Source organism: Podarcis muralis, chromosome 6 (genome assembly GCF_964188315.1).
Source record: "Podarcis muralis chromosome 6, rPodMur119.hap1.1, whole genome shotgun sequence".
In the NCBI taxonomy this organism is placed as follows: domain Eukaryota; kingdom Metazoa; phylum Chordata; class Lepidosauria; order Squamata; family Lacertidae; genus Podarcis; species Podarcis muralis.
In genome coordinates this window covers 61,542,909-61,570,816 of record NC_135660.1, presented here as the reverse complement: position 1 = coordinate 61,570,816, position 27,908 = coordinate 61,542,909, and the positions used below count along the sequence as shown (strand labels likewise).

Genomic DNA, 27,908 nt, shown 5'->3' with positions numbered 1-27,908 from the left:
GTCAATATGAGCTTTTTAAAAAATACAGATTAAAAGAGACATTAGGAAGCCTAGTTTAGTCCTGGTTAGGGAAGTTTTTAATGTTTGATCTTTTGTCGTGTTTTTAATGTTCTGTTGGAAACTGCCCAGAGTGGCTGGGGAAACCTAGCCAGATGGGCGTGCTATTATTATTATTATTATTATTATTATTATTATTATTATTATTATTATTATTATTATTATTCCAGGGGAGGAGAAATGGTCTCATGATTATTAGGATCAAACCCTTTAAAAACAGTACTATGCATGCCTACATGTTTGTATTATTTTTGAATTTAATTTTATTGCTACTTGAATGTTTAAGGGCAAAAAAGGGGCATGACTTAATTAACGTGGCAGCTGAGAACCAGTGTTGCACTTTAATTTTGAATCATAAAAAGTCAATACACTGTTTTAAAGTTTGAATATCAAGCCAGCCTGAAAATAAGACTGTAAGTAAGGCCTTCTCTCTAATAGATACAGTCATAGAAATTCTAGGCCATAATCCAAAGATCCATATCTGCAATTGTGTAGAAATGAAAACTGCGCTGCACTCTGCTCTGTCTTACACATCCAATATTGGTACAGCCTACTACACTTGCAAGGTAAAATAAGTCTAGAATAAATAACTAAGTATGCCAGACAACTTAACCACGGATGCATTGTTTCTGTGCTTTATGTCTTCATATTATTAAGTAGGAAAGGTTTTCAAATGTACACTAGCTGTACCTGGAGCTTAAAAGAGGTTGAGAGTTAAGGATCCACCCTAACCAAAAAGAAGGATATCAAAACCTAAGCCTAGAAATCCCTTCTACCTTCAAGGAGCAGACTAGGTCACAGCACAGGCCCTGATCCTGCACACACAATGTTTACCGAATTACTCTGTGTGTATGTGTATGTGTATGTGTATGTGTGTGTGTTTGTCTTCACAGCAGTATTTTACCAATAGATTACACTATCCCATTGTTTCAATATTGCACAAGGGAGCTGTTACAGAGGCATAAGTAGAAAGATCTAAGGCTGCTGGCACAGGGAATGGCATGAAATAACTTGGGTTATACTGGTTTGCTCAGAAGTCACTAACAGTGCTAATATTTTAGAGTATAATAAAATACACTTCAGTCATTTCATTTTTTGCTCAGCTTCACTCATCTGTCAACTGTTATGATACCTGAGCATATAAAATACTGGTGCTAATTTAGCCTGCTGAATGTGTTCTCAGAAAACTCACGGGACATATATTTATGTCCCATAATGTGGCATAGTGTGGGTCTGATGGTAATGCTGCATATGCTGCTTTAAAAATGTGCTCTGGAACAAATATTTTCCCCTTTTAGCACTGTCCTGTGCCCAATAAGCATGGGGCGCTTTTGCCTGGTGGTGCTGGGGCCCATAGACTGCAGCAAAATAGTGGGCAAGGTTTTGCCCAGTATCTTCTCTGAGTGATGGGCTCATGAGAAAAAGCTGCCCCATGAGCCCTTTCTGCTGAGGGGAGGGGAAAGCCTATATAAGGTTGCTTCCTCTAGAGCTCACAGCCAGTTTGCTATGAAAGCTTCCTTCCCACCCACCCTCGGGTTAGAACCTTCACTGAGCAATGCTGGGTCGCTGGTTTACAGGGCTGGAAATGATTCCCCCTTCTTCTCAACCTGATTGGCACTTCATTGGGTTTTTTCTGCCTTTCCCTCAGTGAAATTATGGCTTTTCTTTGTTAGGCGGAAGAACATTGTTTGTATGAGATCAGAAATGAACATTGGTCAGGATCAACATAGTATTGGGGGGTGGCCCATAAGGAGCCTGAGGGGAGGATTGACCATGGCAAATCCAAGTGTCGGTTTGGTATTTACCTGGTTGGAATCTGCACCCTGATACCCCAGTGAGAACTTGCTTGCCAGTGTGGTGTAGTGGTTAAGAGGGGTGGACTTGTAATCTGGGGAACCGGGTTCGCATCTCCACTCCTCCACATGCAGCTGCTGGGTGACCTTGGGCTAGTCACACTTCTTTGAAGTCTCTCAGCCCCACTCACCTCACAGAGTGTTTGTTGTGGGGGAGGAAGGGGAAAGGAGAATGTTAGCTGCTTTGAGACTCCTTCGGGTAGTGATAAAGCGGGATATCAAATCCAAACTCTTCTTCTTCGCTTCTTGCTTGGCTTGCACCATGGCAAGGTTCAACACTAGCCAACTCCCATCATACAGGTTTGAAGAGATCCAAACCCAGCAGATCCATTCCATCAACATGGGCTTGTGGAATGATGAACTGATCCTTGGGACCCAAAGCCATGCCAACCCTTGCCTTGCCTGCTGCTGTCAATAAGATTTAGCCTGATTTTATCCCACCACCGTTGCACGGTCTGGTTATTTGGCTGCTCTCATGGGTCACATAATGTGCCTGCCTGAGCAAATTCCTTCATAGAGTACCTTGTAAGTAGAAAATTTGGCATACCATCTGTTTCCTGGCTTGGATAATCATTTGAGGCTTCATAAAACATGGCTTATAAAGTGGGAACAAGGTTTGGGGTTAAGCACGCTTTCCTCATGATGGCTTTAGGACTAAGGGTGGCAGTTCCCAGGGGGTTTTCCATCCGGACACTGCCCACCCCCACCCCTGCTTAGCTTCAGCAAAGTGGCAGCCTCATCATAAACCTATGGACCAGAGTGAAGAATTCCACACTCCAGACTGCTGCCCTGGCTCCGCCCACCTGCCTGCCCCTGATTGGGCAGTTCAAATTTTATGGTTTAGGCAGAATATCCCACCATCCATAGCAGCCGGCCAGGCATGGATCTAAAGGGCAGCTGCAAAAGAGACATTTTATCAGCTCTGGGGAAATCGGAGGAAGCCTGTGATGGGCCACAACTGCCACCCACCCTGGATCAGATAAGTAGCCATTGCCACTTGCAGGTATTTAGTTGAAGAAGTCTTCCAAGAAGCATATAACAATGTCAGAATCATCTCCCCCACAATGGGAAACTATTGTGTAAAAGTTTTTGTTTCTGTTTTTCAATAAATGCAGCTCAGAGCTTTCACACGGATCGCCAACAAAAGGAATACTTTGTTACTGAAACAAACATTTGCCCTTTCTGCCACTTTTCATTTTCTTTTTATGCAGCTTTAGTTTTCCTTTGGTTTTGGTTTTATGATAAGGAAATAATAAAGATTTTACTAATTCGGTATTTTGATAAAACTAATTTTGCATGTGTGGTGACTTTGAGATAAATGGATGCAGGCAACGGCCTTGTCGTCGTCGCCCCACCCCCCCACCCCAATGAGAACAGTTAGAAAATCAATGAATTATGAAATTATGCAAACATAACTGTTTCACGTACTTTAAGAAGACCTGCTATAGCAGCAAGGCATAACATGGATTCCAGTTTAACTGAATATTCTGAATTAAACTTTACCTTTTCAATTATGGAACCAAAAAAAGGGCTTTCTGTTGTACTTTTCTGAAAATTTCACCTGCAAAATATTTAGTTCACTGAAACAAGTCATGACAATCCAAGCCTGGCCAAAAATATTGGCTTGGACGTTTTCAACAAACATGGGCAAAAACACGGAAGAAAAGATTAAACTTTGCTAAAGCTCTTTATATAGCGATATACTGCCAAGTTTTTTTTCAAACAAAATGTTCTGCCATAGGTTAAGATAAGATGCCAGGCATGGTCTTGGGTAGGAAGGGAATCTAATCACTTGTTTTCCATTTTTGCTTTGTCATAAGAAAAAGAAAGAGGCATCAGTACTTGGCAAGCAAACATATTTGGAGAAAATGTTAATTTTCTGTACCTGAAAAATATGAACAAATGTTTTGCTCTGGTTACAACACACAACAGCACTTAGAAATGAGATGGCACAATTCCCTGGCTGGCTGGTTGGCATTGGCCTCTGTGGCTTGCTTGAAGAACAAGGTCGCAGCAGAGAGAAAAGTGGAAAGAACATCCAACACAGTGCTAGATCATCCCCACCTTCTCTCTGTTTTACTCCTATAGTCCCTGGCACCAGTGAAACCATTTAACGTGGCACATGGACAATCTCCTAAAATGGGAAGATTTCCTCCTGCAACAGCAACATGAGAATGAAGGATACTGGTATAATGGGGAAGAGACTGCAGTGCCACCTCCAAACTAGAGTGCTGTGTGCTCAGCCATGTTACTGGGCCTCCATCCTCACTGCCTTTGCCTAAAGCCAAGTAGGGCCTACAGCACCTGACATAAAATGTTTCCTTGTTTTTAACATGCATGGGGGTTGGCTTGCTTTTTAAATACATTTCCTCCCCCCCCCCTTTTTTCATTTGCATCCCACCTTTTTCTCAAGGTGATGTACATGGTTCCCCCCCCCCTTCATCTAATCCCCACAACAACCCTGGGAGGTATGGAGTGAATCACAGAATTGGAGAATTGGAAGGGACCCTGAGGGTCATCTAGTCCAACCCCTTGCAATGCACAAATCCTGCCCACAGCCATCTCTGTGTGGGCTCTAGCCTCCAACCTCCTGGTTAAACAGCCAGATGTATTGGCCCATTGTGCCACAGGGTTGATTAAAATAAAATCTTAATCCAAGATTGCATTCAACTGAACTAGCATGAAGAAACATCAGTAGGAAGGATAGGACAGAATCCATCCTCCTCAAAAACAGGACCATTTTGAATACTTTCTAAAAGATTACAGAAAATATATGCAGTATTTCACTTGTTAAGAGCTGTTCTATTATGGCACATCCCGCAATGCTGAGATGTGGCTTTTCAGATGGGTTTTTAAAAAGTAATCACTGAAACAACGGGCGCCACATTTCTCTCAGAAACTGAAAAGCACAGAAGGGTAAAGGAGGGATGACCACATTTAAAGATTTTGAGGAGTTCCAGAACCAGCTTTTCAACATTTGCTTGGGAAATGTTCTATAATACACAGAATACTTCAAAACTTCAAAAACTAAGCCTATTAAAATAAGATTCCGTTCAAGGATAACAAGAACTTCAACTTGGAACACTCTAAATTCAATAACATGCTCAACCAAATGCAAAATTCTATTTAGCACTGGATCAGAATCTAATTGTTCTGCTTCATTATTCAATACAAATAATACATCCCACTAAGGAACTCGTGTCTGTTTGCTTTCTTAGATTATTTCAGGCCCCATAGATATAGATAGATAGATAGATGATAGATGATAGATAGATAGATAGATAGATAGATAGATAGATGATAGATAGATAGATAGATAGATAGTTGATAGATAGATAGATGATAGATGATAGATAGATAGATAGATAGATAGATAGATAGATAGATAGATGATAGATAGATAGATAGATAGATAGATAGATAGATAGATAGATAGATGATAGATAGATAGATGATGATAGATAGATAGATGATAGATAGATAGATAGATAGATAGATAGATAGATAGATAGATAGATAGATAGATGATAGATAGATAGTAACAGAACTGCTAATATTATTCGCTACATTTCATAAAATAGAAGTGCCTTTCCAAACATGGTTTAATATTTTTTTGTCACTTGTCTAGCATTGCTCAAATCATCTGAATATATGATGAACCCCCTTTTGCAATTTTTTTCAAAGTGCCTCATATAAACATTCAATATACATCATTAAGGAAACAGTACATAACAAACAGGAAATTACATAAAACAATTCCTAATCACAGCTGAACAAACAGCAGCAAATCCTCTCACAACTAGCAACTCTTTTTCAATATCTGGATGCTTTTATATACTTCTGCTTTCTAGTAAAGGGAAGATAATCCTGATTCCTACATACATTCAATATATACCTACATCCTTTGGCAAAATCATAAACTTGAGACAAAAGCAAATATATTTATTCAATATTACTACTACTAATAGATCAAGTGAACCCTGAGTAAACCATACATTTACTCCATAAATTAGACTTAGATGGATTTAATCAGCTTTGGTCCACCTTGTCCCTGGGCCAGGATCAGAATGCCTGCAACTATTTTTGCTGGAGGCCATAGGTTTGATGGCATTTCAGTCCAGTTTACTTTCATACCACAAAAAGTCCCACATGCTTTCACACTATTTTCATTGTTCTCACCATTCAACCAATGCAACATTTAGGATTCAACATCAAGCATTAGGGGTGTGTCCTTAAATCGACGCACACAGTTCTGTAAGAAATATTGCCAATGCACTTGCAAAACCAGAAGGAAGTTCAATTCATCATTTCAGATCACTTATCCTCATTGCTCCAAATGCTGCTTTCAGTGCAAAATGCAAACTATTTTATGTATAAATTCAGTGTATTCATTGGTTATACCACTTACCATTGGAGAGAAATTAACCACAGAGGCACTATGACTGCCAGCATTGCACTTAAAATTCAAACGTTGGTCTGTCTCCCTGTTCCCTGTGTTGCGGCTCAGTGACCTGTCTGGATCTGCAGATATTTTCTGGAAGGCAGTGCAAGTCATCCCCATGAAGCTAGATGGCTTGATCATAAAGGCCTCCAGAGCAATATTAAGAGAAACCTGTCAAAACAAATTGGAGGAGCTGGTGTAGTTTTAACATATTTTTACAGGCAATAACTTGTATAAAATCTACATTACGTATTTGCATATGCTGTACTATACACACAAACACACATACATAATGCATCACAAAACACCATTCATGTGCACCCATAAAGTTACATAACTTGTAGGCTTGCAACACTATTTTTAATTTTTAAAAACGTACAAGGATCTTCTTCTTTTTTAAATGTACTAGGACCTAACACATTTCTTAAATTTTATCTTTACAGAGAAGAATGATATTAACTGGAGTAATTGTATTTTAACAGTCATTAGTTGTTTGTTTTAACAAGATTCCTACGGTCAGATGCTCACCACCTTGGAAATGAATGGGAAATGTGCAGGAATTCAGATTGGCAATTTTTTTCTCGCAGTGCTATGGCAGTAATAATTCATATCATATTACTATGGCAACTAAATGTGGTCAAGGAAGGAATAGTTCAAGTTTCTCTAGAGCATCTACAGCCAAATGGATGGTCTCCCTGAATCAAGACACATTTCTTAGTGTTCCATGATGTAAAGTACCGATTAACGGTGACAGAGGAGGTGAAGTGACAGGACTGGTCAAAAAAATATTTACAGTTTCATTAGCTGGAATCATTTACATCTTCAAGAAGATATGGTCTTTTCATATTCAGAGAGAAACGGAGGCTAGCACTGTCTCAGTGATGCATTTTGCTTAATTGCTGCTGGCTAGCCTCCAAAATGAACAGCAGTTGTTTGGTATTGTACGAGACTACACAGAGAAGTCTACAGCTTTATTTACAAGTTGAAGTTGACTGTACGCTAATTTGCCTACAGAAGGGGGGGGGGGACATAAAGAATGGCTAAGTAGGATCAAGACAAAGAAGCAGTCTGCCTAATTGTCCACAAAGGGAGATAGATACCCTTAAACAAGAAGAAGAAAAATGACCTGTGGTACTTGACATCTAAAAACATTTACTATCATATCAACATCAACTTCTGGATAACTTCGTCATATATGCATACTACATATACAACATCAAGCAACATTAAGGTGCCTCTGTTCCACTTTTTGTGCGTTAGTTCTGGCTGGACACACATTGCAGCAGGAAAGAAAATCATTTACTGACTTCAAAAACAAGTGCAAATATGAAAGGGGAATGCAAGGTGAATCAGCTGTACCAATAGTTCCCAGTAGGGCAGATTTTCCAGATAATAGAGAGCCTTCCAAATAGCAGAGATACAGCCAGGTACTCCCGGCATCAATGAAGTATATCACAGTACAAAAGCCAACTATCATCAAGGATAAGAGAGATATCTTGGGAAGAGAAGGTGACAGAACAGAACCATGTGATTTTAGAAGACCACAATAATGATCACAGGCCAGCCACATCACAAGCATCAGCTAGCAGAGCTAAAGGAGAAGGTTCTTGTTTCAACTAGATTGGATGACAAAATGTAGACTTTTTAAGAAGTTGCTGACCACTTGAAGACATTCCACTAATTTTAGGTATCCTTGCTACTTCTTGTTCAGTATGCACAGTGAGGGGGGAAAGTATTTGATCCCCTGCTAAATTTGCCCGTTTGCCCTCTGACGAAGAAATGACCAGTCCATAATTTTAATGGTAGGTTTACTGTAGCTGCGAGAGACAGAATAACAACAGGAAAACCCTTAGAAACCCAGAAGACAAAAGTCAGAGATTGACATGCCCTTCCCTATTATGTGAAAAGCACAGCACAAACTATGGGAAGCTCATTCAGGAAAGGTGCTCTAAGGACTCCTGTTTTTCCTTTCCTTTGATGTGTGAAAGGCAGACTCCAATAGATAAACTATCTAGGTTTCCAATTTGTTGTTTCATATATTGGCATCCAAAGGACGTCTTCTAGATCAGAATTTGTTTTTGCATGTTATCGTCAAGTCTCGCTGAACATCTGCTGCTGTAACATGAAACATGGTAGTCAGAGATAAGAACTGACTTCTAAATGCAAAACTAAATCTGATTAGGGATCCTCTGCTACGGCCATATGGCATCAGTTATGTCTTTACTACTATTCTGACGTATACAACTAGCTAGAAATCCTAAGTATGGTTCTCCTAAGCAATGCAATCCAAGAAATGCTTTCTGTTCTAACAGAAACTGAGGTTTGGAAGGCTTTTATTCTGAACTATCACTTTATTATTTGATTCATCTTATTAGGGGAAAGTGTGTTCTAATAATTCAAAAACAGTAAAAAGGGCAAACTATTAGTTTAGATCAGTGGTTCCCAAATAGCTAAGTACTGCAGACCCCCTGTTTTCCAAAAGCCAAGCCACGGACTCCCTACTTTTGAAAATGTTGATATCTCTGTGGTAGTTCTTGTTATGTGAATGGTGTCACCATATCCTCCATCATGTCTCAGCACAAAATCAAGCCACTCCTGTGTGGGTCTAATGACTTGCATGTTTTTGGGTGCCCTGCAAAATGGGATGTCCTGGACAGTTGCTGGGTATGTATCACAGACCCCTGGAGTCTGCAGACTACAAATTGGGAACCACTGGTTTAAAACAACTGGTTAAAGGCAGGAGTGGGCAGAAAGCAAACCTACTGTTTGTTTTCTGGGTGATTTGCAGTAGACTTGCAAAGGTTTGTGACTCTAAATTGTTTAGCAGCAGCAGCAGCAGCAACAAAACTACTCTTCTCACTTAAATTAGGCTATTTAAATGAAGAAAGGTAGTCAGTAGTAGTTTTTGTGTGAAAGGACTGTGAGGTCAGTTAAGTTCTGGCACTGGAAACACATTTCTAGGTTCAGAATATGCTCAGAGGTACCCTGTGTTTTGTTTTGTTTTTAAAAAATGGTTATGCCTTTTGCACCTGGCTCGATTGTAGATCTTAGGGTTTTAGTAAAAAAATAATAATCAAAAATCAAAGTAGATGTGACAAACTTGAAGTCTAGCCCTATTCTACCTCTACTTTAAAGTACAGTGGTACCTCAAGTTACAAATGCCTCAAGTTACAAACGCTTCAGGTTACAAACTCCGCTAACCTGGAAGAGTTACCTCGAGTTGAGAACTTTGCCCCAGGATGAGAACGGAAATCGTGTGCTGGCGGTGCAGCAGCAGCAAGAGGCCCCATTAGTGAAAGCACGTCTCTAGTTAAGAACAGTTTCAGGTTAAGAACGGACCTCCAGTATGAATTAAGTTCATAACTAGAGGTACCACTGTATATTACTCTCAGCAGAAATAACTAATCCCACAGTAATTACTCTTGGTTGGTGGTGTCAGACTCCTTCTTTCTCTACGTAACTCAGAATATGATTAAGTGATACTACTAAGTTTTAAAGCTGTGTGTTGCGACAGCCCCCAAAATATGGACCAATCATTTATCTAATATAGATTATCGGTCACACCGTGGTGGTAAAAAAAAAAAAGGGAGTAAGTACTAATAATTATTACTGAGTCATTTCTAGGTTCTGATGATGAACACGAGCTCATAAGACAAATGCACTGGGTGCTACAAAATCAGTTGAGATATAAACCAATGCTGTATGCATACCCAGATCTCCCCCCCCCCCATCCCTCTCTGCTTCTCCCTCCTACTCCCACCTTTTCCATATCAAAAAGCCACAAATAAATCTCAAGAAATACCTTTGATATGACCTGTGTATTACTGGTCAGAGTTTGATTTGCAATATGTTCCACACACTGTACAATCCTGGTACAAGCTTTATCTTCCTTTTGTGCCATCCATAATACATGGTCATTTACCAGCATTATATTGCTGGCAATCTCAACTACAGCATCTGCAAGCTGGTAGGAGGGAAGGGGGAGAAAAAAAGGAATAGTGCAAAGTATTTGACTACTGCACAACAATGACATAAAAGCACAATTGAAAGCAGCTGCATTTAACTGGTCTAGTGAGCATTTCAGGAATTACTAGTTCTTAGAGCATCAACCTAAATCCTGTATTCTGGCTATAAGACTAAATTGATTTCTTATGGATAAGCCTGTCCCCAAGTCAGTAACTATAAAGTCAAAACTGTTTCAGAATTATATGAGCCCAAGCAATAATGTTCCATTGACATAAAGTATATCGTGCTATGAGTGCTTTACCAGTGATTTGTTACTCTTCCAGCCCCTGCCCTGACTACGGATGCAATCTAATCCCACTCCATGTGTTCTTTTTCCAAGTTAAGTAAATGTGAGAGAGGGATAGTGAGGATAAGTGACTAACATCCCTCTCCCAATTGTTCTTCCCATTGCCCTCCATGGGGATGAAGTGGGGGGGGGGGCTCCTGTTCTTGTGCAGGATCTCTGTTTTAAATTGTAAATAAATTGTGGTTCGAGGACCCGACCCCCGCAATGTGAAATGAATACACAAGGACACGTGATATAAGGTTAATGGGCGACGAGACGACGGCGAAGAATGAGGCCGGGGAGAGGCTGGCGCTGCAGCAAATGGCTGCTGAGAACGCCCCCTCGGAGGCACCTGGTTGGGTGCCTGCCGAGGGGCGTGGGCGCCAGCCAGGAGAGGTGGAGGCAGGGGGCTAACGCCCCCTGCTAGGGGCGGTGCTCGGGCTCCCGCCCACAACCACTCCCCTCTCTTCCAGGGAGGAGAGTCTTTGTAGTAGTAAATAAATTGCTAGTGTCCCAATTCAGTTGTGAGGTCAAACACAACTTGAGATATGGGTTGTGCTACGAAATGTAGTGACTATGTGTATCAGGAATGGGAAACCTAGGGTTCTCCAGATGTTGCTGAACTAAAACTACCATCAGCCTTAATAAGCATGGCCAATGGTTTGGAATGCAGGGCACTGTAGTTCAGCAATATTTGGAGAGTCAAAGATCAGCCACGCCTGATGTAGATTGTCATCGTTCTTTTAGTGCCCCCGAAAGGTTTTCACCAAGATGTGTTAAGCATTCACTACTTTGTAAGGTTCTATTTTTTTTGGCGCTGTGGGTTAAACCACAGAGCCTAGGACTTGCCAATCAGAAGGTTGGTGGTTCGAATCCCCGCAATGGGGTGAGCTCCCATTGCTCGGTCCCTGCTCCTGCCAACCTAGCAGTTCGAAAGCACGTCAAAGTGCAAGTAGATCAATAGGTACCACTCTGGTGGGAAGGTAAACGGCGTTTCCGTGCGCTGCTCTGGTTCGCCAGAAGTGGCTTAGTCATGCTGGCCACATGACCCAGAAGCTCCCTCAGCCAATAAAGCGAGATGAGCGTCGAAACCCCAGAGTCGGTCACGACTGGACCTAATGGTCAGGGGTCCCTTTACCTTTACTATTTTTTAATACCATGTTGAGGCCTTGCCTCTTTTTTCCTCTTTGGGTTTGGTACTGGTCCTCTTTTCCCCCCTTCATAAGCTATGGGGAATGCATGCCCACTTTGGGTCACTGTGTCAATTACCTATGAAGGCACCATGAATGTTGGAGAAAGCAGATGTCTAGAAGTATCAAAATATATGAAGCACATCATACCAGCTTGCAGCCAAAATATTGTTCACGGCAATAATACTAAATAGGATTAGAACTCTTGTGATATTACAAGAACTGCCTTCATTTCAACCTTAGTGAAGAAGCTGTGTATAAAACAGAACAAAAGGACCCCCTACGCACACACACTAGATCCAGCCAATGGGGTATTAGGTCCAGCATCTTGTTTCCAGCTGTAACTAGACATAGCATCTGGGAGGCAAGCACAAGGTCTGAAAGAGGCAGCCTTTCCCCACCAGTAGTAACTACCCTAACCATAATCTGTCCTGCAGCCCTCTATGTATCCTGAAAATCAGCTGCAGAAGAATGAAGAATCCTCTGGAGTAAATTTTGGGGGTATGGAAGGAGAAGAAGCCCATTTAAACAAGTGGAATTGTGTTTGTATAGCTCTGGATACAACCCTATATACCATAATTATTGTTGTACTGGGAAAAAATTCTAATTCAAATGAAATTAAGAATGTGCATATTTGAAGTATCTGGTTGAAAAGCCACAACTTTTGTATATTAAAATACAGAAATTTACTGCTGGGTATTTGGTACTAAATTTAAGATCATGCCTCTGTTCTTTGTTTTTCAGCTTCCAACAGTCACATATTCATTAGTAAGACAGTATCTTACATCTTTTATTTCATCCATATATATGATTAGCTTTTCCAGCATGTAAGCCAAATAGATAATGTCCTCCTTATCTGAAAAGTTGGCAGCATCTCTTGTGTAGGTTGCAAGCTGATGGGAAAATTCAAGTGCATTGGTGGAGTTAAGATGCATCTGGAAATAGAATACAAAAAAAAAAAATGCTGCCTATAAAACACAGCCAAATGTTTAACCCCAGTTGCACTTTTAAAAATAAACAAATTCAGTCTTACAGATGAAAAATGTCATTCATGCAAAAATTCAGTCTCAATCATCAGCCCTTTACAGGGTAAAATACTTGCTACAAACAAGGCTGTGCGCAGTTAAGTCATCAGGTAACTTTTACACCTTGGTGCCACTGCTTCACTAGTTTGCTAACTGAACAGATGTATTAAGGTCAGATATCATGAGCATCTTGCCTGAATCTAGAACAGGAGTGGGGAAACTTTGGCCCACCAGATGCTGGTGAACAACTTCCATCAGTCCTAGTAAACACAACCAATGCCCAGGGGTGAGGGGAGTCATAACTCAACATCATCTGGAAGGCCAAATTTTGCAGGCCCAGGTGCACTAAGCCCTCTGCCAGGGCCAGGAATTCAAAGAAAGCAATGAAACACAGGACAGCCATGTTGGGATAAAATCCAACCACAACTTTATTGATTACAGATGCAAGTAGGTTTGGTGTAGGCATTGGGTATGTATCTGGAATCAACCAACCCGTCTGCTAGCTGATTATTGGGGTTGCCCTATGACATACATCAAATTGGGGCGATCCCTTCAGCAGCACCATCCTGGGCGGTTGTGCTATGGCCCTTTGGCTCCCATCAGGGTATCTGAACAGAAGCACCATCCTCACTGACCGCTTTAATGGGCTATCCTGTTGCTTGTTGTGGTAGAGTGTGATCCACCTCTGGCTAAGGATCCAACCCAATGTCTTACCCGCCATCAAGTTGTGACGATTGCTATGAGGTCAGCAAAGCCCTCAGCCAGGGTCAACTGGATTGAGAGAAAAGTCTTGCCTGGCCCCAAATATGGCAACTGAGTTCTTCCATAGCAAAGCCATGAGCACGCCCCGGCAACCTGCCATTGTGCAACTCATTATATATAGTTTAGCATGGGAGGGTGGGAAAATTGGCCCTGACTGAGCTGCCAGGGGCTGATCGCATCTCCTATTTATGCTCAGGGAGTGGATCCAACTGGAAGCAGTGGAGAGAGTAGGGTCCCGCAGACATTTCCCCCCAACCACCCATGATTGGGCAGCTTGAATGGAGGCTCTCATGAAGGAAAGGAGTGGTCTTTCCCCTCTCCTGATCTATATAATAAACACTTCTGACTTTCCTTGTTCAAACCTAGAATATTTGTAGAACTTGGATACTACAAGCATATGTCCGATCCTGTCCTTGAAATATACCTTAGATAACAAAGAAGTAAACTTCTATTTCTGTGCAGTGTGCTGATAAGAGATGTGCAACATCTACAGTATGCTCTATGCATAACAATTGGTGTCATTTTACCTGACTAAAAGCATGAAGGACTTGAGTAGCTTCTTGTGAGTAAGGACATTCAGAATAGCTTTCTTCAGCCCACCGACCTGTGCGATTACACTTACGCCATGCTTTTGACTCTTCTGCTGCATTCAAGAGGGAAGCTGGATTGACAGAATACTGAAGACATGGGTGGTAAGCAATTACACCAGCCAGAGTTTTGGGCCATCTACAAGCAAAATAACAATAATCAACAGTCAGCTAAGGATGCAATTCTGTGCACCAGGAGTAGCGAACATACCTCCCTCTAGAAGTTGTTGAACTACAATTCCCATCATCCCTCACAATTAGCCACGCTAAAAGGAGTTGTCCAACATAGTGAAGACACCATGTTCACCACCCCTACTGTGCACACTTGCTAGGAAATAAGCTCCAATAGGGCTTACTCAGAAGGCCTTACTTCTAAGTGCACCTAGACTGCAGTGCACGTGAAATATTCATCTTGAATTGGAAGCCTTAAACTGATTCTCTGTGCCTACTAAGCCAGACTGGAGGGACAGGGTTATCTGCCACCATCATTCATTAAAAAAATTGCATTGCATTTTCCAGAATGCCAGTCTATCCTGTAACGAGGTTTGAGTGATTTCTTCTTTTCTTCTGTTTGTTGAAGTTATAAAATTATGTTTATTATATTTGCTCTGTATTCTGTTTTTATATATTTTATTGCTGCAGCTGCTCTGAGGCCAAATGGCAAAGGACAGTATACAAAACTTTTAAATAAATAAATAAATAATCAGTACTAAATTGTAATGTGACAATCTAGGTGGGAAATTCACACATCACTAACACTCAAGTGAGAAAATTGGTAGAATATACACAAACAGTTTGGCACAGATAATCTTGAACTGCTACGTGCTTTAATCAGTTTAATTGGAACATTAATCAATTAAAACACTCCACCTAGATGCTTCCCTTTCCATCCTTTCTGTGTCATGTTTATTAATTAAGTAAGCCTACTGGCAGGCCTTGTGCTGTCTTTTAATTTCTGAACAGCACCTAGAAATTTCTAGGCCTGGTAACAATAAGTATTAATCAGCAACACTTGGTTCGTCTGTGGGCCTCAATTTTACTCATTGATTATGAGAAGAAAACTCATAATCAGTGGAGTTGCAAGTTAACAGCAGTGCTGTTTATTATTTGAAGCTGTTTTGGTTTGATATGCTATTACGCTAGGGAATGATAAAGGGGAAAACTACCGATGGCCTTTCCTTCTAAAAAATGAGTGATAGCTTTTCTTTATTAAACCGTACATTTCCACACTTCCTTCCATATATCAAATAGCATATTCTATTAAAGATCCGGTAATATGAAAATGTGTTTACATTGATGGAATGCTGCCTCACAAACACAAATCCTATATACAGAAAACTACCATGTCAGATAGAAGGCTAAGCTAGGTCTGTGCTCCCTGACACATCATTTTCAATGCACCGGCAGTATTTCTGTATGGAGAGGCATTCTATCATATGAGGTTTCCACCTGAAGGGATTTAGCCAAGACATGGGTTTATCATCTCAGTGAGAATGGGGCTACAGACCTAATAAAAACTGCATTCTTTTGGAGTTTCCAGAATTTGTATAGTCTTCAGAACAAGAATGGGAGGGCAAGGAGACTACACCATTGTAGGGCATTTACTGTAGCAGCCCCCTTCAAAGCCAGGTGAGAGTGCAAGGAAAATTCTCATTATTATTCTTTCAATTTATATACCACTCATTATCAAAAGATCTTGGGGTGGTGTACGAAATTAGAAACACATTAAAAGACATCAATGATAAAACGTAACAAAAGAATAGTAGAGAGCATACTGACAGACAGCCTAATGGTAAAATAATCATAATAACAACAGTCCTATCCCCCACACTTTCACAGGCCATAGATTATTTAATAGCCACAGGCCTGACTAAAGAGGAATGTCTTTGCCTGGCGTCTAAAGACATGTAATGATGGCACCAGGCGAGCCTCTCTGGGGAAAGCATTCCACAATTGGGGAGCCACCACAGAAAAGGCCTGTTTTCTTGTTGCCACCCTCCGAACCAGGAGATGTGTATGGATGAAACTGGCCACAAATTTATTCACTAACAGAAATAGTTGAGGCTGGCATGGCATCAGAACAGGATCTGACCTGAAGTACAACCTTAATCACAAAAGTTGGGGGGGGGGCAGCCACACACCAATGATCCAACGTGGCGCAAAACCATGAGACTGGGGCTGCTGATAACTTAAGTTGGTTTCTGACTAGCCCTGCCCCATTTGAGCTAGGGTGGGGGGCTGTTCACCCCGCAAGGTCCCTTAAGGGGGTCTCCCCTTTTACCTATACCCTACTCAATGCCATTTCTGCCCAAGCTGTGACAATGAAGATAAGGCAGCTAACAGACAGTGCAGTGGCGTAGCGTGGGTTGTCAGCACCCGGGGAAAGGCAAGTAATTTGCGCCCCCTAACCTGTGGATTTGCGCCCCCTAACCCGTGGATTTGCGCCCCCTATCCTGTGGATTTGCCCTAACCCCAGATGTTGTGGCCGGCCCCCCCTGCACCCCCCACGCTACGCCACTGAGACAGTGAGAGAATGGTGAAAACTTCCCAAACAAGGGGAAATGGCAGCTGAGAGTTAAGTTCATTTCTGGCCCTATAAACCAGGGAAGCCTCTGTGGGAGCCTCTAAACCAGGGATTCCCAAACTTGGTTCTCCAGCTGTTGTTGGACTACAACTCCCATCATCCCTAGCTAGCAGGACCAGTGGTCAAGGATGATGGAAATTGTAGTCCAAAAGCAAGTGGAGGCCCAAGTTTGGGAAACCCTACGCTAAACCAAGGGAGGGAGGGCTATGGAAGTTTGCAGTACATATGGGGGGAAGGAGTGTTGGAAGAAGGCCGGATGAAATGGGGGCCTGTCCTTTTATTAAAGGGAGTGCTGCTAGCCTGCCCCTTCCTGAAATCTCCCTAGGCTATGCGAGGTGCAGAGATCCCAAGTTCTAGTGGGAGGATTGCCCTCTCACTCTGGCAGATGGCTCCAACAGGCTCGCCAAGCCATAAGTAATAGTGAAAAACAATGAGACACCTCAGATTACTCGATTCTAGCATTAAACCAAGTTGTTTGATCAAGCTTTTCCTCTTCTTTTTCTTCTTCTTCTTCTTCTTTAAAGGTGCTGCTACGTTATGCATCGACAGAGTCTGAGCCAAAAATGCATTTCCGATTCTGAACAGTACTGCAGCTGGAAGAAATATGGTGCTCATTCTTCCTCACACCTTTCTAGCCGCAGAAATAACACATTATGAAGAGAAAAGACTTTGGATGCAAAAATGAATCATGGTCAGAATTGTATAAATAATTAAAAGGAATATGAACCAAGGAACATTTCTGTCTTACTTCTGGCCTGAACGTCACTTTAATTGAGCTACTCTGCTGATATTTATTTATTAAAGGGCTAGATGCAGCTATCCTTTCGAATAACTCTAAGTGCAAGGCACTTTGTCTACCAGACGAGAACCGTTGGGCTTTTCAGCAAAGAATAGTATGGGAAGATTTCAGTACTAGAATATCAGCGTTTAGTATCTGGAAACACAGGGACACACACACACCGTTTAAAAATAGCTTATAATGAGAGAAAAACAACACAAAACACAGCCATCACCCCATAATAGCTTTTGTTCACTGAGGCTTGCATTACAAATCCTTGCAGCAAGTTTTCAATTACAAATACCACCTGGGCCTGTCAGCTCAAAAGACTCAACCTTTCCATTACATTTAACGCTTCTCCTTTTAAAAACGAACAGCTCTTCTTCTTTTCCTTCCCTTCCCTTTCTAGTTTTGCTTTTGTGGTTGTGATATCATGCTTCCTACGTATTTGCTAGAATATCAAAAACCTCAAAGACCTTTTCATGATAAATTATTGGCATGCAAGTTGCATCCTGGGAAGAGAAACCTTTCAAGGAAGCTTCAGGTGTTAATGTTAACTTTAGTTCCAAAGATGTTCTCCAGAATTCTGAATTCATTACTTTGAAATGCCAAAGGAATCTATGGACTCAGCATGCTTTTGATGTAAGTTTCTAAAATAAATTTGTGTGGACTTTCTGAAAGATGATCAATAAGGACAGAAATGTCAATTCCTCAGCTTTTTGATTTGTAGCAAATGAAGTGGCAAAACACCTTTGGCATTAGTTCAGCATTCATATATATATTTTATTTATCAAGAAGACAATGACATTTGGTGGCAAGGGACTGAAGGGCTTCTTAATGAAAGCTGCATTATGTGGCAGCTAGTACAAGTTTATATAATATATTTTTTAAGTGACTCATTAAACAGCACCTCAAGTTGAGCCTTTCTGTATTGAGAAGAAATGCGGTCTACAGTGACTCTCTCTTCTTGAACTTTTCAAACAAAAGCAAGGATTTTTGTTTTACAAAAAGATGCCTTGCCTTCTAGGAGGCTTATAAAGATATTTAGTTTACCATGCAACAGTGAAGGAATAATGTTATTGCTGGCTGGGTGGGTGTGTTTAAAAAAATGAAATTAAGTTAGTGATAACTCCAAACACAATGGGGTAATTAATGCATAAGGAGGAAAGACGCACTTCCAGCACAAATGTGTCATGCTTTTGTTCTGATTCAGCGGGGGTGGGATGTTGGGTGGTCTCCTTACATTCTTAAGAAATGCATGAGAAAGGAAGGAAAACTGCAAGCCCTTTCTATTTGCTTTATAATTGTATGTGTGGCTTGAACCATAAATATTATCTTCGGAACATGCACACTATACATTGGAGCCATGGTACCTATGGTCCCCCAGGTGTCATTGGTCACCTGAAAAGTGGCCATGCTGCCTGGGATACTGGGGAGTTGACGCCCACCACTATCTTAAGGTATGTCTGGATTGCACTTTAAAGTAGCCTGGATCCAAAGAGCTAATTTAGACCCGCACATAGGCTTTGGAAAACCCAGTAGGATTTTATTTTATTTTATCTGCCTTTTCTTCACCCACTATGCAATATCACATGCGGCTTTTAGAAGCCCCTTCAGTTCATGTGGGATGTGTGACTGTTGTTTGAAAAACTCAAACCCGGAGCATTCTTGAATGTGTACAAATAGTTACACAGTTCGTTGGTATCCCAGACACCAAGGAGATGTGTCTTTCTTCCATTGTTGTGCTTCACATTTGGAACTACTTCACAAGACAGTCAATCAACGTTGTTTCTAGGCAGGGAAGCATGACATGAATTTAACTACATTTTTAAGCACTAGTGCAAGGGGTTTACCCAAGTTCCTCCCCCCCCACACATCCCACATTATCCCCAAATTTGCTAGGAAAGGCACATTTGAACCTTCCAAACAGATAAAGTAGCCCAAGGAGCCATTAGAGCATTATCTGGCCTTAGGAAATTGCTGCCACCAACCCAACACTACAGATTGAGAAACTTGTTTGAATACGAAAGACTACCCCGCTGTATATATTTGATATGTACAGAATAGGCTTATTGAGGTTTTACACAAGAAAACCAAAGATCAATCATATATTTTTGAAATCAGAAGAAAAACCATACCTGAAATCTCCTTTATTGTTAACTATCCTTTCAGCAGGGCAATAAGGTGCAGCTGTTTCTAGTACAACGATTTCCACCTGCTTAGAGATGTTTCCATAGGAGTTGTTGACCATGCATTCCCACATTCCTGTTGCATCAAAATCAATGCTGGACAAAATAAGCTCACTACAAGAGAGTAAAAAAGGAAAGCAAATTATCAGCCTGACTTAAAAGGTATGCGACTCCAAAAACTCTCCATAGGGCAGAGCTCTTTAGACCACAGTGATGTTTGTTTGGTTTACTTATTCAGTTCTACAGCCCTCCCTACACACTCAAAAGCTTTAGGACAGGTACCTGTATTCTTAAACCTATTTATAAAAGTTTGTGACCAGTAACTGGGAGCATGGTAGGGCTGCATTACTCACCTGACCTCCCTCTGGCTGAGTCATTGGTGGAGATGGAGGGACAGGGTGAAGTGCTGGAAAGGTGCTCATGAACCATATTGACCTCCCTGGCATCACACCCCTCTTCCTCTCTGTCCCTGTAAGCAGCAGTGATTCAGCTGGAGGGAGGTCAGATGAGTCTCAACATGTCATCCGCTACTGTATGCAGCAGATGCAAGAAGTATGTAACCATTCAGAGTGAAGCTCAGAGGGCCTTCCTGTTTCTACTGAATTCCAGCTGACCTTGGCTTCTGGTCCAGTTCTGTTGTGATCAGAAGAAAAAAATATGCCACCCAATTCTGCTTAGAGAAAAACCCTGCTGTGTCCCTACAAACACTTCCCCACCCCCCAAGTGAACATGGTTTTCTGAATTTGACCATTGATACAGATACTGACAACAATCCAACGTAAGCACACTTAACAACTTCTAGATACAATGATCTTGATTTGTAACGCATGGTAGTTTTAAGGTAACAAATATTTATATTCCCCGGTTTGTTTATAATTTGTTTTTGTTGCTACTGATGTAATTCATTCTGTAACCCCAGGGTGAAAGGTGGAATAGAAATAATAATGAATAAATAAATTTCAGATTGTGGTCATGAGTTAAACAAATTAAGGTAGTTATTGATTTTAATGTGGTTTTGAAAAGCCATATGTGATTCACTTCAAGAAACATCTTACAGAAGTTCCTTTAATTTCTCTAAGCATGTTCATCTTTAACTTCTATGCATCCTGTTATTGGGATGGCTCTATAGTTGTAGGACTTCCTTCCTTGCTGTTGATGAGATTTCACCCCTCCCATATCCAAGAATCTGCTAATGTTCTCTGCTGATACTCGAGAGAGGAGGGGGCGGTTTCTGCTCTCTACTTATTCCGCTTCAGCCTCACATCAAAGAGAGAGAGAGAGAGACTGAGTGTTAGAGAGAGATCGTGTGTATAGATAAGGTTGCTGCTAAGAGCAGCTGCAGACACTCAGTGCAGTTCAGCATTTTCGTTTAGACCTCATTTAGCTCTGTATATAGTTGTGTATTATAGTTGTAGATAGAATAAAGAAGATATTCTACAGAGCTGCTCTCCGAGTCGTTTATGCTCTGCTATACTCTGCTGTGCGACGACTGTCTTCTTGTTGGAGTGAATCCGGTGCTCACAACTCTAAGCTGTGAGTCCACAGCACTTTGACCTGTTCCTGTACAGAAGGTGGTCTCTGGAAGTGCTACCCAGCTCGCCTGGCCCAGTCGGGGCTGAAGTGGATGAGTCCAGTTGGTCCAGTTGGTGGCACTGGCTCAAGGGCGATGCTGACAGCTGTCCTGATTTTTGTGCAAATCAAGAATTCAAAATGAAATTTTCACTAATAAATGATACGACAAATTTAACAACCACCCTTCCACACAGTGCCGGATTTATGTATAAGCTAAACAAGCTATAGCTTAGGGCCCAACTCTCTCGGAGGCCCCCAAAAAATTTAAAGGAAGAAAAACACCTGGATGTACATTTCCAAAATATAAGATAAAAAACAAATAAAATAAAACCTACATACAGCAACAGTGTTTTATGTTGTGTAGGCTCCTATGATGTAAGTAATGGGCTCTGCCTGCTAGCCTGCTCCCTAAAGTATCACTCGTTTGCTCATTTCTATATGTGCAAATGGCTTTAGATACCTATTAGGTCCATAAATTACCATATAGCATATATGCAACACAAAAAACAGTGACAATGTGTTGTTGACAAAGGACAACTGGACATATAAAAGGCCCCATTACCTTCAGTAGCTTAGGGCCTCATCAAACTTAAATCCAGCCTTGCTTCCACACCATGTTTTCTTTGGACACAATGGTGGTAGACAACTCTGCACACTAGGCACTAATGGAACATTGCTTTGATCCTCCAGAGAAAGCATTCCACAAAATTGTAGTAAATAGCCTTTGGCTGAAATGATTCTATAGTGTGAGCATACCTCATGAGAATTTAGTGTTATCTTTCTGCTGCAACTTTAAATATAGCTGAGTTTATTCTACTTAGTTGTGGCCCTGAGCTTACAAGGGTGGAAAATCCCAAATGCACTTTTAGAATGAATCTCACTTATAGCTCTCTTAATGATGCATGATAGTATTTAACTCTTGCACAAAGCATCACTGTTACAGTACTTACAGGGACTAATTCATTAGAACTCTGGATCTCAAAAAAGTGATACCTTTTTATGGCAGGAATTAACTGTATTAGTTTAATTAAGCAACAACGACAAGGTCTGTTATAAGATACCAGCATACAGATAGCAATAAACAGCATTTTCAAACTGCAGCCTGCTGGTTGCTTGTAATTGACACGGAATTAGACAAAAATGTCAGCAAAAGTATTCCCTTCCTATAAGAACTGGATTGCTGTAAAGGTTACAGAAGCTGGCTGTTGATATAGAAACCAGATATCTCAAATGACAGCGTTGCCATTCAAGCTATGTTGAACCATCAGGTCAGCCAACACCTTCCATTAAGGTAACAACTGGGTGACCTTTATTTTTACGTTATAATCTCTCAACTCAGTAGGCTGTTTGAATACAAAATTGCTTCTCTTCCCCTGTCCCCACACCCCACCCCGCTCAAAACGGACTGCACTTTCCTGGAGCTTACTATTTATAACATTTCCCCTAAAACAATAAATAAAAGCTTTCTCCAAAACAAATAAGAGCAGGCACTTCAGTATTTATCTGCTGTGCAAGGTTTCTGCTTACTTGTGTGTGTATGCATGTGATCCTTGACCTGAAGTCTACAGTATGACAGTTCATTCTGCAACTTTAAGAAGGCAGTCGCTGCATCACAGTGCTGTTCTTTTTCCATTTTATAACATGCTCACAAATCAGGAATTTAGATAATAAATAACTGCAGGCTACATTTTCAACCAGTATTACTATTATTTTGATAATGCAAAGGTCTATAGTGACCAGGGCCGTCTTAAGCATATCCGGCGCCGTGGTGCAAAGATCCCTCCGGCGCCCCCTCCCTTTCCCAGATTTGTTGACCTTTTCCCAAGCCTCTGCAGGGATTGCTCTCCTCCCATGGAGGCTTGGGAAGGAAGCTGCATGCCCGCCAGCCATATGGTTGATGGGGCGCAGCTGGCGGGCGTGCAGGGAAAGGGGGGGCTGCCGGCAAAGCCACGCAACTCCCCCACTCGCTGGGGCACCCCTGAGAGGCCAGCGCCCTGGCACAATGCGCCAGTAACCCCAATAGGAAAGTCGGCTCTGATAGTGACAAGCCACAAGGGGGAAATAAAATAAAAAAGCATAATTTGCCACAACCCTAACCAGGAATGGCTCAGAATCAGGGCTGGTACGAGGTAACTGGGGGGCAGGATTGCAGGAGAGAGCGATCTTGGGACAGCAGGGTGACAATCTGTTAGGTCCCTCCCTGGGACAAAATTCCTCACTTATGGCACGCACACACACACACACACACACCAGTTTTGGCATTTCACAGGGTCCTGATGCAGCCCACCCTAGTCCAGGGGTCATCAGCTGGCAGCTCCACGAATTCCTCTCACCCATCATTGTGATCCAATCAGCCCTCTGACACATCTCCTTGAATGATTCAGGACATCCATCTTGAATGTAACTACAGTGGTACCTCTAGTTACAAACTTAATTCATTCCAGAGGTCTGTTCTTAACCTGAAACTGTTCTTAACTAGAGGTGTGCTTCCGCTAATGGGGCCTCTTGCTGCCACTGAGCCACCGGCACATGATTTCCATTCTCATCCTGGGGCAAAGTTCTCAACTCGAGGTAACTCTTCCAGGTTAGCGGAGTTTGTAACCTGAAGCATTTGTAACCTGAGGTTACATCTATTAAAAAAATCTGCAAATAAAGGCAAAGATTTATTTCACATCAGGTCTAATTTTGCCCATTACAGTGGTACCTTGGGCAAAATTAGACCTGATGTGAAATAAATCTTTGCTTTTATTTGCAGATTTTTTAAATAGATGCAAACTGCATCAGCTGGGGGTGTCCAGCTGGGGCAGTCCTGGGGGAAAATCCTTCTTTTGAAGCAAGCCTTTGTATTGGGCAATTCCTAGCTGACACAATTTGAATTTTTAAAAATCTGCACATTAAATACAAATCAGCACTTAGTATCAGGTGTAGTTTGGCCCTAGGAATCTGCTTACATTATCTAAGCATATGAGAACATCACCCAAGCAATTTGGGATTACTCTCACAAATCAATACCTTTATCTTGAAGCTGTTTACAAGCACAGTGAATCCAAGGGTCTGGGATCAGTGCTAATGATTCCCATTAATGACTTGTGTTTCAAATTAGAAAGAGACAGTGATATGCACTGCCTACATTTTTCTATCAATATTATATCAAAATGTAGAAAACACTGGCACTTTCTATGTGTTCAGCCCCTGAGTCTTCAGCCAATTAAAATTAGCGGCTATTCACACAGATACAAACATAGTTTTTATAAAACAAAAAAACAAGATTATTTTTAACACTTGCACTGGGGGAAAAGACCCTGTCTGCAATATCTCTTGTTAATTTTGACATTCTTCCTCACTTAGCCTTCATTGAACCCTGACTGTAGTACAGAAAGAAGTTAAGTGTAAAAGACCATGGATCTTGACTGTTGTATGAACCATCTGGCTGTGGCAAAAGATGGTAATTAATTTATACTCTTCAAGGTATCCTAGGGGCAGTGGTTACTTTAGTGAACATCTTAACTTACTTAGCATCTGGATATGACAAGTGATGAAAAGATCCTGGTCTCCCTAGAAACCCTGTAACAACTGAATTTAGTGCAGAAGCAAAAGTTCTTAAAAGAGAATTTAAAAGAGAACCTTTGCCTCTCTTTGCTGTTCTAACTTCTCATGTTCAGCATGCTCTCTTTCTCTTTATGGCTTCTTCAGGAAAGCACCAGGCTTTCTTCCTCTCTCAGGTAACCTATACACATAGGTAAAGATAAAGGGACCCCTGACCATTAGGTCCAGCCGTGACTGACTCTGGGGTTGCGGCACTCATCTCGCTTTATTGGCCAAGGGAGCCGGCGTACAGCTTCCGGGTCATGTGGCCAGCATGACTAAGCCACTTCTGGCGAACCAGAGCAGCGCATGGAAACGCCGTTTACCTTCTCACTATTTATCTACTTGCACTGGTGTGCTTTCAAACTGCTGGGTTGGCAGGAGCAGGGACCGAGCAATGGGAGCTCACCCCGTTGCGGGGATTCGAACCGCTGACCTTGTGATCGGCAAGTCCTAGGCTCTGTGCTTTAACCCACAGCGCCACCCGTGTCCCTTAACCTATACACATACACAGCAGTAAAGCTGAACCAGCATTACTAGTTGCATGTCTTCCTATCAAACATTAATTCATCCATCCATCCACGTTTCAGTGCACTTCCCTAGTCACTTTCCTAACTGCAACAAGTCTGTGTTTTTGTTTGTAAAAGTGGATTTGTTGTACCAGAGTGACAGAGTCCTTTAATCCACTTCATTTGAACACATATGCAATTAAATATGCACTTGAAACAGAGTTCTTTCGCAATCAAACTTTCTTTCTAGGGAACTCTCTGAACTGTAGCTTTGTGAGGGAAACAGGGGTCCTTCTAACTACTCCCAGCACTCTTTACAAACTACAGGCCATAAAACTTCCCAAGTGGTGGACTGGTGGGTCCACCCATTTGATCTATGCCATGGGGATATCTTTTAGGTTTGGCCCTAAAGGAGTGATCAGCCAGCAATCAGGCTAGGCTGATTCAGGATACATACTCAGTGCCTAGGCTCAATGTCTACTTACGTTTGTAAACAATAAAGATGTGACCATTTTAATGCCAAAGTGTTGTTTTGTCATTATTGGTACTCTCACATCACCTGCCCACACCCCAGTGGGCTTGCAAAGTGTTCCATAATATACAGTGGAAATTAATTTAGGGAAAGTCATTATAATGTTCTACTGTAGCCCTCAGCCCTGGCTGTTGCCCAATGCAGAAACTCAGCATAGAGAAAATAACTAATCTGGGGCATGGCATTTTCATTTAGAATATGCACTTTCATCACTACAACTATGCATAACTAATTAACCAGACCTGAGGTTAGCCTTGTTATTAGTGGAGCTATTCCCTTTATTGTCTTGCAATAATATTTTTGCAATGTGTCCGTTGCATGCTGATGGCCATTTAAATGTCAGAAAGAAAAGTGACCGAGAAATAGAGGCTACAGGAATGCATTCCAATTGTCATTTCCCTGAGAAAGGTTCTCAGAATCTGACCTAATTTCCTGTATGTATCTGGAAGACTCTATCTCAGTTCTGGCAGAGAAAGGAAAACAAATTACTGGGACATGAAGACTGTTTACTTAAAAAAACCCAGAAAAAAACCCACCCACAATTTAGGTTAAAAGTCTGTAATGCCTATATCTAATCCAAGCCACCATCCATTATTAATATGAACAAAGACTTTCAAAAGTGAGGGTGGTCCCCAGAGCATACTGCTGCGCAAAATAAGGACCAAAGGTTAAGACATGCAAAATCAAGAGAGAATGTGCAAATCTAGCTCTTTAAAATCAACTAAAAATGGGTATCTTAGCAACACAGGAAGCTATGTTATACTGAGCCAGACCACTGGGTTCATTTAGCTCAGCACTGTCTATATATGGGTTTCTCAAACTTGAGTCTCCAGCTGTTTATGGACTACAACTCCCATCATCCCTAGCTAGCAGGACCAGTTGTCAGGGATGATGGGAACTGTAGTCCCCAAAAAGCTGGAGACCCAAGTTTGGGAAGCCCTGGATTTGGCAGCAAATCTCCATTATTTTTTTAGAGAGGGGTCCCTCCCAACTGTACCTAGAGATACAGGAGACTGAAGTTGGGACCTTTGGCATGCAAATTCTGTCAGGATGCTGATTCCAAGGGGAATGCCCACATGGCTGGGTCGTTTACATATAGAGAAGTAGCTCCCACAGGGGAAGAGGAACATTAAAAAGGCCACAAAGAAACTCATTTATCCATGGAATGATTTTCCTTACAATATAAACAGATACTTAAATGAAAACCTGTTAGCAGCAAGCAGAAAACAAATTAAATTAAAGCTTATATGGGGCTTCTACAGATTCTTGGATATACAAACAAATGTTTGCCAGCTGTGATTTATCAGAACTAAGTTAAATGCAAGTACAATTGCATGATTTTCTTTCTCTGGGTGATAAGTAGAAAATGCACAAAACTCATCTTCCTGTATCATGGTGAATAAAGGTCAGATTACAGTATAATAAGATACTGTTGCTTTTGCCTAATCTAATCACTTTTGCCTGATACATAAAAAAGCAGTTATTTTTACATACAGTATTTGAGATGCTGCATGGGCAATGTTTTACACCATTCCATGAGGCAAGCTTTTGTGTTGTTTTACTCACTACCAGTGGCATGGGGCGGGGAGGCACAGGGGCAGTTGCCCTAGGTGCAAAATTGTTAGGGGTGCAAAACTTCAACACCTGGTGCTGCTTCTGGGCTTTGTTGAAAACAGATTCTCCAAGCGTGCCAGGAAGTGACCTCTCCAGACAACAGAACCAATCTTTTCTTATCACTGTGGTTGCAATCTCCTGGGTGACACAGAAACCGCTAGGCAGTTGAATGCGCATGCTTACTCTGTCCATTTTCCTCCTTCTCACCACCACCCTCACTGTGGGCTCACCACAGAATTCTTCAACAGTTCTTAAAAAACAAATTTAAGAGCAGTCTATAGATCTAGCAGGGAAAGGGAAAGGTAAAGGGACCCCTGACCATTAGGTCCAGTCGTGGCC

At 41.5% G+C, this 27,908-nt stretch overlaps 1 protein-coding gene across 2 annotated transcripts in view; it reads right to left on the bottom strand.

Moving 5' to 3' along the window:
* Positions 1–27,908, bottom strand: part of ADGRA1 (adhesion G protein-coupled receptor A1) — a 305,286-nt gene that overhangs the window by 135,874 nt on the left and 141,504 nt on the right. The window contains exons 8-12 of one of the 2 annotated variants that reach the window (XM_028729853.2): positions 19,707–19,871; positions 14,147–14,345; positions 12,618–12,767; positions 10,154–10,315; positions 6,319–6,522 (exon numbers count right to left, since the gene is read on the bottom strand). In XM_028729853.2, the coding sequence (XP_028585686.2) occupies positions 6,319–6,522; positions 10,154–10,315; positions 12,618–12,767; positions 14,147–14,345; positions 19,707–19,871 (880 nt within the window). Of the gene's footprint in view, positions 1–6,318; positions 6,523–10,153; positions 10,316–12,617; positions 12,768–14,146; positions 14,346–19,706; positions 19,872–27,908 lie in introns of those variants that run through there. The other variant, XM_077930406.1, reaches the window with a different exon arrangement.